The 15915-nt window shown below is 43.3% G+C and overlaps 1 protein-coding gene across 2 annotated transcripts in view; it reads left to right on the forward strand.

The window, feature by feature from the left end:
- Positions 1–3729: 3729 nt before the first annotated feature.
- LOC128409013 (zinc finger and SCAN domain-containing protein 30-like) overlaps positions 3730–15915 on the forward strand; it is a 33226-nt gene continuing 21040 nt past the window's right edge. The window contains exons 1-2 of one of the 2 annotated variants that reach the window (XM_053379167.1): positions 3730–3952; positions 6062–7221. In XM_053379167.1, coding sequence (XP_053235142.1) covers positions 6493–7221 — 729 coding nt within the window. In that variant the 5' untranslated portion in view covers positions 3730–3952; positions 6062–6492. The remainder of the gene's footprint in view (positions 3953–6061; positions 7222–15915) is intronic. The other variant, XM_053379166.1, reaches the window with a different exon arrangement.

Here is a 15915-nt window from a genome sequence, read left to right on the forward strand (position 1 = left end):
TGAGCTCAAAAAGCTCTCTGAAAGCCCATAGTAAAGAACAACCATGTCCACTTTCAGTTAGACTCCAAGTCTCAAATGTGTTAGTCACAAGGCACCAGTTACTCATATACATTTAATAATATCAACAATTTTATTATTTATACCCCGCCCATCAATATACATAACGCATGCTGAAACTAAAAGCTTACCCACGAAAATGCAGTGGTGAGGAAGCATGCATAAGCAGAATACTGTACTTGTGGCTATAATCGCATAACTTGGGCTGCAATCCTCACCCCACTTTATCCTGGACATAAACCCCATTGAATTCAGCAGGACTGACATGGTTAGGAACACACTGTTCTAGTCCTTATGGAACACCCTCTCCGTTGAGGCATTTCATCCCGACTTCATTTTATTTTTCTGTGCCTACTTAAAACACACCGATTTGGCACATTGGCTTGTTGCATATCAGAGAATCCAGAGGGAAAGAAAATGCTTAGCAGGACTGAGAACATGTAATATCTCACTGCAGGAATACCTGCAGCTGCTGTTGAAAGCAGAACATCTAGCAGCAGGGAGGCAATAAGAGCTCTGCCGACACTGTAGGCCCCACAGCATGAGTCAAGGATCTTCCCTCCATCACCAGTTTTCTTCAGCCCACGGTCATGGCTTCGCTTTAAGCAGCTTATGCACTTCCTTTTAAAGCCAGACATTGTGTCTCAGGTGAACAGAAACCTTATGGCCTCTGAAGGTTTGCCATTGAATGCTTAATTCTGCTTTCTTGTGGAGTGTTTCCAGAGGCATAGCTGGGGGGCGGGCGCACTGGCCGCCACACTGTGGGGGCAGCACTTACTGCGGGACCTGCAGTGCGCCTGAGCCACTCAACTCTCCTGGGAGTGACATGGTGCCTTGGGCACCTGCAGGCTCCGCATTGACCAAAATGTGGGACTTTTGGCCGCCGCCTCCCCCCCAGCTGCCCCCCAGCTGACAGGGAGACTCAGCCTTCTCTCTCCCCTCTCCTTGGGAGTCCTCCGGGCAGCCGCCACAGGGGCCTGGGAAGCAGAGACATGAGAGGGCATCGGAGGAGGGAGGAAGGGAAGAAAAGAGGGGCAGAGGCCAGTGTTGCCCGTGGCACCCCTGACCATCATTCAAGGCACCCCAGGGTGCCACGGCACACTGGTTGAAAACCACTGGTTTAGGGATTGTGCACTCAAATGAATGGGGGGGGGACATTGTGGTCCAAAAATCCTCTGATCCATTATCCTCCTGTGTATGTTTGACACCTCTTCATCCTATAGATGCCTCGAGAAGACCTTGCGAGAAGGCCAGCTCAAAGGCATGGAGTTGTTTACTGCGTTAAAACCATTTTGACTTGTTCTGGTTTGCACTTTTGTGACCTTTATTTCTCCTTTGACAAGCCTCCTATTTTCTCGGAGGGAAACCCCCCAAGTTACATTTTGTTGCATTCGTTAAGGTTTTGAAAATGAATAAAAATTAATTAATTAATTAATAATCTCTGAGTGTAGCGCTGTTGTTTTGTAAAGGCTGACTGTGAGATTACAGAAAAATAAGACTCCAGTTCTGAAATGGAGGCAGGGGCATATTGTCTTACATTTTGTGGAGGCCGGACCAGTTGAATGTGGAGGACTTGTTTGTTCCCAAGTGTGCATCAGTTCACTTCACGGCATGCATGTGGCCGCCACAGAACTTGGGGGGGGGGGGCAGCCCCTTCTTTTAATTTTTTTGAGGTGGACCTCACAGCCCTGCATAGATTGTGCCCCTGTTCCTTTTTCCTTTCTAGAGAAGAGTGCTGGGGTGGCCATGACAGGAAGTGTCTCTTGCATAAAATGGCGGAGTGTTTAAAAAGCCAACAGCTATATCTTTAAAAAGATGACAATACTTCTTTTTTTTAATCGATGAGAAGTCTTGACATTCCAAAACATAATGGAGAGTTGTCCTTTGGGGCTTTCTGACTAAGTTGAACTGGGCACAAATATAAGCAAGGAGACATCTAGCTTGGCAGTAGCACATGTGAAAAGAATCTAGGGGTCTTGGTAGACCACAAGCTTAACATGAGTCAACAGTGTGACTCGGCAGCGAAAAAGGCTAATGCTATTCTGAGCTGCATCAACAAGAGATACAGTGTTCAGATCAGAAGTCATTGTCCCACTCTGTTCTGGAGTACTAGGTCCAGTTCTGGGTACCACAGTTTAAGAAGGATGTTGGCAAGCCGGAACGTGTGCAGAGGAGGGAAACCAAGATGATCAAGGGTCTGGAAACCAAGCCTTATGAGGAGCGGTTGAGGGAGCTGGGGATGTTTAGCATGGAAAAGGAGATATGATAGCCTTCTTCAAACATCTGAAGGGCTGTTGCTTGGAAGATGGAACAAGCTTGTTTCTCCAACCCTGGAGGTTGGCATCCAAACCAGGGGCTTCAAGTTGCAAGAAAGGTGATTCCAACTAAACATCAGTGTTACCGGAAAAATCCGAGGGCTCCCTTGGACAAAAAGTAAAGACACCAACCAGGATAACTTGGAGCAAAACAGCAGCCTGTAGGCTTGGCCTTTATTGAACTGTTGCAACAGGGTGTTCCCCTCACTTGCAAGAGAGAGGAAAGACCCAGAAAAATGGTGTGCCAGGTCTTATAAAAACTTTTGAAATTCCCATCCCCTAGGTCAAGCCCACCCCCAGAAACATCATGCATACATTACAGAAAGGAGGGGTTGAGGGAGGAGTTGTGGTGGTAACCTGAGTGTCCTGTCACCTGGCTGGTTCCCCCTTTCCCCCTCCCCAGGAATTATTCTCTGAAGACAAAATGCAGTCGCAGTTTCCTGCCCCCTGAGGGAAGATCTGATCATTGTCCTTTGTTCCAGTCCAAGCTGAATCCACTCCCATATGGAAGTTCTTTGTGATCTTGATTGTCTTCTGTCTAGGACCATCAGGGTTGGCATAGCAACTGGGCAGGGCTCCTGTGGATGTGCTGGGATGGTGAAGGGATTATGGCTGACCAGGACCAAGCTACCCCCCTTTGATAGTCCTTGTCATATGGAGTAAAATAAAATGGAACAGTGCAAATCCGATATATGGTTGATTTTTCTATGAATTTATAACAGAAATGTGGCGTATGTAGTGTGTGTGTGTGTGTGTGTGAAGTTTGTACAAACAGAATGATTGGGGTGGGGGGGTTCCTGCTACATCAGGAAGAACTTTCTGACGGTAAGAGCTGTTGAACAGTGGAGTGGTCTCCCTCCTTCCTTGGAGGTTATAATCAGAGGTTGGAGGGCCATCTGTCATGGATGCTTTAGCTGAGATTCCTGTTTTGCGGGGGGTTGGACTAGATGACCCTGCGAGTTTTGGGTCCCTTTTCTTGTGGACTATAAAATATTGCAAACCACCTGTGAGCCTTGGATGAAGGGCGCTCTACAAATACAAATAAATAAGTTGGAAGGGACCCCCAAGGGTCATCTAGTCCAACCCCCTGCAATGCAGGAAACTATGAAAAGCAAAATGGCTATCCAACCTTTGCATTCCATAAGGTGCCAGAGCGAGTTACAACTACTAAACAAAACAACTTTTACATATTCGTGTGCATGTTGTAGGTTGCTTTCATTCGTGTTTAGTATCTATTTCTCAAATCTTTGCTTTTGCAAGCCGTTTTGAGTTCGATCCTTCGGGGCGGGGGAGAGGGGCAATGTAATCATAATTAAACAAGAACTAATTACTCAAATTATTTTGGGTGGGTGGAGGGGCCATGAGCAGCTCCTTCCAGTCGGGGGCAGCATTGCTCCCGCGCAGGAACCTCGGCTCCCTCTCTGCCGCCATTAGACCATGAGGAGGAGGAGGAGGAAGAAAAAGAAGGCGACCGGGAACGAGAGCAGCCTCCATCGCTCCAGAAAACTCGCAGCCGCCCTCCTCTCCCCTTTCCCCGCCGGAAAATCCCGGGGAGCCGCGCTTCCCTCCCCCTTAAAAAGGTGAGTCTCACTTGCTGTCCGAACTCCCCTCCGCCTCCTTCCCTTTTATTGCATTTGATCATCATCATTTAATTGCATTCAATCATTATCATCATCTGCAGACCAACTTCAATCCCTCATTTGCACACAGGGAACAAACAGAAACTGGGGAAGCCGTGGGTTCAAATGAGGACAAGGGGGCTTGGTTTTATGTACAACATTTGAATATATCGTTAAAAAAAAATATACTGCTGCGCTTGCCGGTGCTCAGCCTCGTCGCCTGCGGGTTAATGAGCACCCGGTGCTTCAAAATGATGCTCTTTTAAAAAACAACAATTCCGTGCTGTGGAAAGTCTTCCCCTGTTTCCCTGAAGGTGCAGCTGGAGTTAAAAGGTATTTTTGGTTGTGGGTAAGGAAGCTTGGAGGGTTGGTATCTCTTGTGCTTTTAAGAGGGAGATCCGCTCACTCCTTTTCTTGGTTTTGAATGGCGTTTAATAATAATAATAATAATAATAATAATAATAATAATAATATATATTTATACCCCGCCCTCCCCTGCCAAAGCTGGGCTCAGAGTGGCTAACAACAGTAAAAATAGCACAATATACATAAAATCACAGTCAATTAATTAAAATACATTCTCAAATCAATTCAGAATCAAATTAATAGCAACCATTGGGCTAGAGTTCTATGTGGATAAGGGCTATGGGGCTAAGAGCCAGGAGGGAGATGTTTGTTTGTTTGTTTGTTTGTTTGTTTGTTTAGCCAAAGCCATTACAAAAGATAGAATACAGAATAGAAATGGAATAAAATATATTACGTGGTTAAAATGATTATTAAAAGCAGACACTCTGTGAGATGACAGTTTGCTCCCCTGGAGAACTTTACATCATCACCACAAACTTTTCTTCTCAAAATTGCTGCTCAAAAGGCAAAACTGGCCACTTTCCCCAGAAGTGTAGGGGGACCTGTCACCTTATAAAAAGTTAATCAATTACCCAATTGATCTCCCAACTGGGAGATTTAAATCTTTGAACAAGGCTTCTCTTAATGTCTGTGTAGATTGGGCAAACCCGGAAGAAGTGGGGCATATTAATAATAATAGTAACAACAACAACAACACTTGCCTCCACATGGGCAAGTGGATCCCATGTATAAGGGATCTGGCAACAGCATCCTTCAACTCTGGCAAAATGCACAGACTGGAGCCACAGAGCCATAAAGGCAATTCTCCATTTGCTGCTGGTGGTGCTGGTCACATAAGTGAGGGTGAGACATCTGAATGGGTAGCTTGGCTTACCAAGGGGCAAATTTTGGACAGACAAGCTTAGACGTGCGGCCAGCACAAAATAGTGCTTCAAAACGGCAGATTTCATGAGGCAAGATGCCACCTCAAAGTCTTAAGGAACTCAGAATTGTCCAAAGAAAGGCCGTAATTCTCAGTAACTTGTAGCGTTTCCTGATTCCAAGATGGCGTTGCTCCGGTGTTAAGATTCAGCACATCCTTGAAAGCTGAAAGTATTAAAACGGGCCCTATCCCCCTTTTTAATTTTAGCCAGTACCTAAGGGCAAGGATATAAACTTGTTGGAGGGAAGCACTTGTCTGAAAACCTGGAGTGGAGCCTCCAACAAAACAGCATAGGCATTGTGGACTTTGCCTCCAAGGCCTACTTGTAGATGCTGAGGGATTAAACCTGGGATCATCCTGGGTAGCTCAGTTGGTTAGAGCGTGGTGCTGATAATGCCAAGGTCACAGGTTCGATCCTTGTGTGGGACAGCTGCATATTCCTGCATTGCAGGAGGTTGGACTAGATGATCCAACTCTATGATTTCTGTGATTTCTGCTTGCAAAGTGATTCTTCTAACACTGAGCAACTGCTCTTCCCCAGAGCAGAGGCCTCTTGACCAGAATTCTTCTCTCTCTCATTTTCTTTTAAAAGTTATATTTATTTTCAAGGGTGATGCAACACTCAAATCAATGTATGTGGGGGTTTTTTAATTAACAAACGCGGAGAGGTTTGAACCCTGCGGTCCTTGGGCACATTTCACGAATCCAATAGTAGAATCATCATCACCTTGGATGTTTGTAACAGCCATCATTTGTCAATGGTAAATATTTTCGTCTTTCAGGTGCCACGTGGGGTCAGAAACCAACAAGCCATCAACAAGGCATAATTAAAGAAAACAACCACCAACAGACTTTTCTTAAGAAGTCCCTATTTTTACTGCTGCTTATGGAGGATAATCTATGTCAGGTCGATTTCAAAATGAAATAAAATTTTGCCAGACAATGTGAAAAGGCACAAGCGACCGTTATTGGTCTCATTTGGTGTGTCGATTTTTGCCGCAAATTCATTTTTTTACATCGGGTCTTTTGTTATACACCCTAAGGTCAGCCTCAAGCGATGAGATAACACCTGCCAAAAGCTCAGGAAGTCTCTTGTGAGAAGAGAAATTTGAGTGCGGTGGGGAAAGAGGCTTCTACTGGGATTAGTCTGCCAACAAGCCCACTCCTCCACCTCCTGACTCCAGATTCAGGGCTTCGCAGACTGGGTGGGAAAATGGAGCCTCAAATTGTGAGCCCAGAACGAGGAGGGCTGGGAGGGGATAACAAACCCTCCAGCGTGGCTCAATCAGACTGTGTGAGGGAGCAGCCAGGATGGAGAGCATCCCTAGAGACCAAGCAGGAGCCCTGCAACGGTATGCAACAGCGCTGGGAGGCCCAATGGCAGGAGTTCCTGACAACATTGCAGTCTCCTCACACGACGGAGAACTCATTGTCACTGGAGGCCGCCCCATGGGACAATGCCAAGGCCTTTCTGGCCTCCTTCGAGCAAGTGGCCGGAGCTTGCCAGTGGCCTAGGGAAGAATGGGCAGCCCGGCTCCTGCCTGCGCTGAGCGGGGAAGCCAAACAGGCCTTCGTCGCCCTGGAAGCTGGAGACAGGAAGGACTATGGGAAGGTGAAGGCGGCCATCTTGCGAGGCGACGCTATCAAGATGGAGGTGCAGCGCCAGCACTTCAGGAAGTTCCGCTACCAGCAGGTAGAGGACCCCCGGAGGATCCACCTGCAGCTGCAGGAGCTCTGCCACCGGTGGCTGAAGCCAGAGAGACGCAGCAAGGAGCAGATCCTGGAGCTGCTGGTCCTGGAGCAGTTCCTGGCCAGCCTCCCGCCAGAGCTGCAGAGCTGGATCCGAGCAGGAGGACCGGAGTCGTGTTCGCAGGCGGTGGCCCTGGCGGAGGAGTTCCTGATGGCCAGCCAACAAGACTTGGCCAAGGCTGCAGAGTGGCAGGTGAGGGTTTGAGGTTTAATTTCCAGAATCTTGAAGAGGATAGCGCTACCTTTCCCAAGTAGTTTCCTTCCAGATGTTTCAAACTACAACTCACATGATCCCTGAGCATTGGTCATGTTCCCTGGGCCTGAGAGGTGTTTCTGTTTTCAACCACCTGGAAAGCAGCAGGTTGGGGAAATCTAGGAACAAAATATGGACGAGGTTGTTGCCATCATCCAGGGTGCTCAGCGTTGACTGGTTCAGCCTTAAGCCACCCATTTAAACACTGCGACACCACTTTCAACGCTCATGGCTTTCCCCAAATAATTATGGGACCTATAGTTCATCTTTTTTTTTTTTTAAATTTTTATTGGTTTTTTCCACACATAATACAAGACAATACAACACAATACAAGACAAACAAACAAACACGTATAATTTCTTAACCTTTCATTTCTTAAGCCTTCTTTCAGCGACTTCCCCATACCTCCCCTTTCTGCATTCCTGTTGACAATCTTTTCAGCATCCCCTAATTTCAATATAGTACTTTCTTTAGATCTTATTTCTCATATCCAATTGCTAATCGCTGCAATTCTATTTTACGTTACCCAAAACATTTTAACATTCATTAATTTTGCAACAGTTCTTAAGATAGGTTTTAAACTTCTTCCAATCTTCTTCCACCGTCTCTTTCCCTTGGTCACGGATTCTGCCGGTCATCTCAGCCAGTCCCATATAGTCTATTACCTTAGTCTGCCATTCTTCCAGTGTGGGTAGTTCTTGTGTCTTCCAATACTTCGCTAATAGTACTCTTGCTGCTGTTGTAGCGTACATAAAAAACGTCCTATCTTTCCTTGACACCAATTGGCCTACCATGCCCAGGAGGAAGGCTTCTGGTTTCTTCACAAACGTGCATTTAAGCACCTTTTTCATTTCATTATAAATCATTTCCCAGAATACCTTGATCCTTGGGCACGTCCACCATGTTGAGTTTCTGTTAATTGGTTCTCATGGGAAACTTACAGATTCTGGCTTCACACAATTAACTCAAGGCAGTGTCAATTTACTCTTGGCAGAAAGCCAAGGTCAGCTTGACCTAGAAACTACTTACTCTGATTGGTTAACGACCAGCACTCAACTCTGTTATCTAGGGATTGCTAGCACAGTGTGATGTGGGGTGTGTTAGGAGTAGGAGTGCTGTGTATGGTTAAGAGAGAGAGAAAGAAAGGATTTATTTTGCTTTGTTTTGTATGCAGAAACTCTGCTGGTTTTATTTTTCCTTTTAATAAATCCTGTAAATAGTTATTCTGAGTCTAGCTGACTAGTCATTTCCACCTCAACTAGCTTCTTCGCTGTGCAGGAAAACTCTGCTACGTTTGGGCTAAAGCCATTAGAGCTATGCCTGACACTTCAAAGTTCCATGACACCAAAGGTGGTAGAAAGTACCTTCAGTTTCCTTACATTTCCAACATTTATTATCGGGCATGTGATAAATTTTTGCAAGCTTGACTGGGGTCATGTACCACCTATAAATCATTTTCATAATGTTCTCTCTCAAGGCATTACATGCCGTGAACTTTATACCGGTGGTCCATAACTGTTCCCAGTCAGCAAACATAATGTTATGACCAATGTCTTGTGCCCATTTAATCATAGCTGATTTAACCGTCTCATCCTGTGTATTCCATTTCAACAGCAAGTTATACATTCTTGACAAGTTCTTAGTATTGGGTTCCAATAGCTCTGTTTCTAATTTTGACCTCTCCACCTGGAAGCCAATTTTCCTGTCCTGTTTGAAGACTTCATTTATCTGATAATAGTGAAGCCAGTCTCTTACTTTTGACTTCAATTTCTCATAACTCTGCAATTTCACTTTTCCCTCCTCCTGTTCTATAATTTCCCAGTACTTTGGCCATTTGGATTCCATATTAAGTTTTTTCACTTCCTTAGCTTCCATTGGTGACAGCCACCTGGGGGTTTTGTTTTCCAACAAATCTTTATATCGAGTCCAAACCTTGTACAATGCTTTCCTGACAATATGGTTCTTGAAACCTTGATGAATTTTTACCTTGTCATACCATATATATGCATGCCAGCCAAATCTGTTGTTGAACCCTTCCAAATCCAAAATGTCTGTGTTTTCAAGAAGCAGCCAGCTTTTCAGCCAGCAAAACGCCGCTGATTCATAGTACAACTTTAAGTCCGGCAGGGCAAACCCCCCTCTTTCTCTTGCATCAGTTAATATCTTAAATTTTATTCTGGGCTTTTTGTCCTGCCAGACAAATCTAGATATGTCTCTTTGCCACCTCTTGAAACAATCCATTTTGTCTAAAATCTGCAATGTTTGAAACAAAAACAACATTCTAGGCAAAACATTCATCTTAATAACAGCAATATGGCCTAACAAGGAAAGTCTCAAATTTGACCATACTTCTAGATCTTTCTTAATTTCTGACCAGCATTTCTCATAGTTATCCTTAAATAAATTCACATTCTTAGATGTCAAATTAATCCCCAGGTATTTCACCTTCTTTGCTACCATTAAACCCGTTTCACTCTGAAACTTTTCCCTTTCAACAGCTGTTAAATTTTTATCCAGTACTTTCGTTTTCTGTTTGTTCAACTTAAAACCTGCTACTTGACCAAATGCTTGTATTAGTTCTAAAACTCTTTTCGTACTAGTGTCTGGCTCTTGTAGGGTTAAAACTAAATCATCTGCAAATGCTCTCAGTTTATACTGTTTAGCTCCGACCTGGATCCCTTTAACCAGCTGGTCCTCTCTAATCATGTTTAATAAAACCTCCAGGACAGATATAAAAAGTAGTGGAGATATTGGGCATCCCTGTCGTGTCCCTTTTTCAATAGCAAATTCTTCTGTAACCACATTATTTACAATCAATTTTGCTTTTTGCTCAGAATAAATTGCACTTATACCATTTTCAAAACCTTGGCCTACCCCCATCCCTTGGAGATTCTTTTTCATAAAATTCCAAGAAATATTGTCAAAGGCTTTCTCCGCATCCACAAATATTAATACTGCCTTAGTATTAATATTAACTTCCAGTAACTCCATAATGTCGATTATATTTCTCACATTGTCTGACAAATGTCTTCCTGGAAGAAAGCCCGCTTGGTCTTTATGAATCTCCCCCACCAAAACTCTTTTCAGTCTTTTTGCCAAAATGTCTGCAAAAATTTTGTAATCCACATTGAGTAATGATATAGGGCGGTAGTTCTTGACCTGGTTCTTCTCGGTCTCTGTCTTTGGTATAAGTGTAATATAAGCTTCTTTCCACGATTCAGGTGCCTTCTTCCCCTCCAAAATTTCGTTACAGACCTCCTTCAGCGGTTGCATAAGCCATTCTTTCAAAGCTTTGTAGTATCTGGAGGTCAGTCCATCCGGTCCTGGAGATTTTCCCAATTGCATATTTTGAATGGCTCCCTCAATTTCTTGATCAGTTATCTTCTGATTCAAAATCACTCTACTTTGTTCCGAAATTTTTTGTAACCCATATTTCTTAAGAAATTCTTCAATTTCTTTTTCGTTCACCGGCCCTTGTGCATAGAGTCTCCTGAAATAGCTCTGAAAACAGTTTCTAATCTCATTTGGTTTATAAATGTTCTTTCCCTCAACTTCTAAGTTGGTAACCGTATTCTGTTTTTGTCTCTTCTTCAATTGCCATGCCAAAAGTTTCCCACATTTATCTGCCGATTCAAATGTCTTTTGTCTCATTTGTTTTATTTTCCATTCTATCTCTTGATTCATCAATTCCATATATTGTCTCTGATGAAACTTAATTTCTCTCAAAATTTCATGAGACTTTGGTTTAGATCTCAGTCTTTTTTCTCCTTCTTTTATCTTTTCCATGATCTTATCCTTTCTCTCATTCTGTCTCTTCCTTTTTACGGCATTCTGTTGTATTAAAAATCCTCTCATAACAGCTTTACTTGCGTCCCAAACTATTCTTTTTTCCACTTCTGTTCTCAGATTTATCTCAAAGTAGTCCTTAACCGCCTTCTGGGCCTTTTTATATACCTCTTCATCTCTAAATAGGGAGTCATTCATCCTCCATCTGAAGGAACCAGCTGTTGTTGGGTTCATTTCCATCTTTACAGCGTTATGGTCGGAGCAAGTCTTTGGGCAGATTTCCACTTTCTTGATCTTTGCTGCCATCCCACTAGTTATCCATATTTGGTCAATTCTCGTCCATGTCATTTTTGCTTCAGAGAAAAAGGTTCCCTCTCTCTCGAGAGGGTTCCTTGTTCTCCAAATGTCAATCAGGTTCATATTATCAGTCATTTCAAAAAATGTCTTAGGTAATCTCCCATCCTTGGAGATCACCTGTTTTTGTGCTTTGTCCATATTTGTAGAGACCACTCCATTCATGTCTCCCATTAAGATTACATTGTAGTCCAAAAAGTCTATTAGTGTCTCATGCAGTTTCTTAAAGAATTCCGACTTCCCTTCGTTTGGTGCATAGACTCCTATTATCAATAGTTTTTCTCCTTGTACTTGGATTTCAATTGCCAAATACCTTCCTTGTTCATCTTTAAATATTAATTTAGGGGCCAACTTCTCCTTTGCATAAATCACCACTCCTCTTTTCTTCACTTTATCCGATGAAATAAATTCTTGTCCTAATCTTTTATTGATAAGTAATTTTCGGTGTACTCTAGTCACATGGGTTTCCTGTAAACAAATCAAGTCCAATTGTTCTTTTTTCAAAATATGAAAGACTTCTCGTCTCTTTCTAGGAAGATTCAAACCATTACAGTTCCAACTTAAGAATTTCAGAGACATCTTGTTATTTATTCGGTTGCCCCTCCAACAGCACCAAGGAGATCTTCTTCTGTTGATTTTCTAGCTCCAAAAGATAGATTTGAAATATCTGGTAGATTTTCTAGATCCGTAGGTTCCGCCGTTTCCTTAAGAAGATCTTCCTCATTTCTTGTCAGGAACTGTTCTTTGTCTTGCACTGTTTTTATCTTGATTTTCTTTCCTTTGTAATTAAAAGACAGACCTTGTGGGAACTCCCATCTGAATAGTATGTTGTTCTTTCTCAATAGAGTGACCAAATCCTTGTAGTGGGTCCTCGCTTCCAAGATATTTTTAGGAATATCTTTAAAAATCTGCACACGCGAGTCTTCAATTTCAAGGGCTGTTTGGAAATGTAAATTCAATATCTTATCTCTCTCCTCCTGAGATCTCAGAGTTATAAGGCAATCTCTTGGGCTCTTTCTGTTCTGTTTCCTTCCCAGTCTGAAAGCAGTTGTTATCTTAAATTCCTCCTCTTTCAAGCTGTCCTGCCAAAATTCCAGAAATTCTTTTGTCAAATAGTCTATCAAATTATCCTTTTCATTTTCTGGAATCGATCTCAGTCTCAAATTTTTATTTTTTCTCTGTAGTTCCAATAAAGACAGAGCAGCATCATGTTCTTCCAGCTTTTTACAGACTGGTACTATCTGTTCCTGTGTATTTCCTGCAGAAAGTTTTGCTTCCTCTGCCGAAACTTTTGCCTCCTCTGCAATCTTTCTAGTTATCTCATTCTCTTGAACTAATTTATTTATAGTCTCTGTATTCAAGTCCAATTTTGTTGATAATTGATTCAACTGTTTGGAATTTTCAGTGCTCTGCTTTGTTAGCACTTCTAGGGTTTCATTTATCTTGACTAATGCCTTTGTTATTGTTACTGTATCCATGGAGGGAGCTGCAGGTGGTACAATTGAACCTCTTCTCTTTTGTTCAGCTTTACTTTTGGCCCTTGTTGTTCTCTCCTCTGTTGGGCCACTCATATCCCAAGGTCTTTCCCACGAGAATCACTTTCAGGTGGAAAATTCCACAAGTCTGTTCCTTGCAATGAAAAATAATAGCTATTTCCCTACAGCCTCTAGATGGAGCAGTTCAAAATTTCCAATACAAGGTAACAAAAGTTCCCTTCCTAGATAAACAAAGGTGGCAACCAAATGTCCAATATCTTCTAACTTGCCAAATTGTATCTTTCCAAAGTTCCAGACTTCTGTCAAATCAAATCTTTAATTGTAATCCAGCAAAACACCTACTTTGTAGCAAGTCTCAAATGACAGTTCTCAATCCCGGTAGCTCACTCCCAGGCAGTCCTCCCCAAGGGTTTAAAACGGCAGAACTTTCCCTTCTAAGCCTCTTTCATGCAGGTAAGACAGTTCATAAATCTTCCCCCCCTGCCCCTGCCTGCTAAGGGGGGGAGCTGAGTCCAATGCCTGAGTCCGTCACTTTTAAAGCACTTTCTGTCAATTGCAGCTTCTTGTTTCGATGCTTTATTTACATGCAGTCTGGAGAAGGCAGACTTCCTTATTTTTTACCTTCTCCGCTTTCAGCCAATTTGTAATTATTTCCTTTTAAATTTGTTGCTCAGTCTTACTCACGGTAGTCCAATTTGTAATCCAAATGTCAGGAAGAAGTCGGCGCTCTCCGTCAATGGCGACGCGGCTTCACTTCACGGGCTGGGTAGCGGCTCTCAGCACCGCGCTCCCCGCTGCCACTCCGGAGCCTTTAAAAAGGCTCCTTTGCAGTAAAGAGGGGCGCTTAAGGTGCCCACCGAGCCTCCTTGCTCTCAGGCTTCTGCGCCTGAGATTTTAGGGGTCCCCGCTTCGCCGTAGCGGTCAGACCCGAACTCGTGAAGAAGCCTCCCTGAGCGGAGCTCAGCGGGAGGCGGCCATTAGCGCTGGCGCCAACCGGAAGTCGGGACCTATAGTTCATCAAGGGTGCTGAGAGTTGTTCCCCTCACTCCGCTACAATTCTCAAAGTGGTTTCCCAGTCAGTTAACCCCGGGAATTGTAGGTCTGAGGGGAATAGGGGCCTCCTTACAACTCTCAGCACACTTAACATACTACAGTTCCCAGAATTCTTTGGGAGAAGCCATGACTGATTAAAGCAGTGTCACACCACTTTAACGTACAGTGGTACCTCAGGTTAAGAAATTACCGTATTTTTCGCCCTATAGGACGCACTTTCTCCCCTCCAAAAATGAAGGGGAAATGTGTGTGTGTCCTATGGGGCGAATGCAGGCTTTCGCACCGACCCCTCTCGCTCTCCAGGCTTCAGGAAGCTATCCGCAAGCCTTGGGAGCCCGGCGGGAGTGTCCGCCGGGCTCCCAAGGCTTGTGGGCAGCAGCCCGAAGCACGGGGTGCGCTGTGGGCACGCCTCGTGCTTCGGGCAGATGTCCGCAAGCCTTGCGCACCCGGCGGGAGGTCCCTCTGGGCGTGCAAGGCTTGGGGCGGCAGCCTGCAGACCGAAGCACGGGGCGCGCTGCAGAGCATGCCCCGTGCTTCGGGCAGACGTCCCGCTCGGGCTTCCCCCGCCCCAGCCCCGCGCCTGGGGGGGGAATAAAAATTTTCCCCTTTATTCCCCCCCCCCCAAAAAATCTAGGTGCGTCCTATAGGGTGAAAAATACGGTAATTCATTCTGGAGGTCTGTTTTTTTTTTTAATAAAATATTTATTGAAGTTTTACAAAATGAAAAAAGAAAAAAGAAAAATACAAATAAAAAACAGTTCCATCTTTCCATTACATTCTTTCATTTACTTAATTCCCGGACCTCCTCTAACCTCCCTTTTTGTATTCCAGTTTAATTTGTCAGTTTAGCAAATCCTTCCCCTCTTTGCTTATCCTAATCTTTAATCTTAAAATAATGTAACATTAGATTTTTGCTTATTAATGGTCCATTTTTTCATACTCCTTATAGCATTATAGCTAAAAACCACATAACTTTTAATCCAACATCATTCTAACATTCATTAATTTTACAATATTTCTGTAAATAGTCTTTAAATTTCTTCCAATCTTCTTCCACTGACTCTTCTCCCTGGTCTCGGATTCTGCCGGTCATTTCTGCCAATTCCATATAGTCCATCACCTTCATCTGCCATTCTTCCAGGGTGGGTAGGTCTTGTGTCTTCCAATACTTTGCGATAAGTACTCTTTTTTTTTATTTATTTAAATGTTTATTAAAATTTTCAAAAAAGAGTACAAAAGAAAACAGAAAAGAAAAGAAAAAAGAAAAAAAAGAAAAGAAGAAAAAACAGCAGTTAAAAAAATTTACCTTAATTACATTCCATACCCAATTTCCTTGACTTCCCCCCACCTGCCCTTCTTGTATTCCAATTCCAATTTTTAGCTCAGCAATTTTTATCCCCCCTACTTTACCTTATTTCCTCTAATTCAATTAACTTAAACAAATTTTAACTTCTAAACCTCTATCTTTATATTTCAAAACTTATTCTTAACATACTTTTCCTAAATTCCTCCATCAATTTAATTAACCTATTTAAACTTAAAAATCTCAATCTTTATACACCAACACTTATTTTTGATAATCTTTTGCTAAGGTCGGCCCCAAATCTCTCCCCAGATTCCCCATTTTTATGTTAGTGGCAAAAACCAACTTAATTAAAACAAAATCATATTTTTACACCCTTTGAATTCCCGAAGCCCTACCACCCCCTTTCCTGGTTTCGATCCCCAACCAAAGTCCATCAGTCCATCCAGAATCAGCCTGGCGATCTCACATCCGAGGCACTTAACCCTCTCTCAATTTCTCTCTGCCGGTTTTCTTGATAGTCCTTTATTTTAAATTCCGAATCTCGAAGAGGCTCTGTTCCAGTAAAGTCCGTATTTCTTCCAGCCGGGCCTCCATATTTAACAATGGAGCCAAAATCTTGTTTCTTACTGCTCATAAGT

Source organism: Podarcis raffonei, chromosome 2 (genome assembly GCF_027172205.1).
Source record: "Podarcis raffonei isolate rPodRaf1 chromosome 2, rPodRaf1.pri, whole genome shotgun sequence".
Lineage (NCBI taxonomy): Eukaryota > Metazoa > Chordata > Lepidosauria > Squamata > Lacertidae > Podarcis > Podarcis raffonei.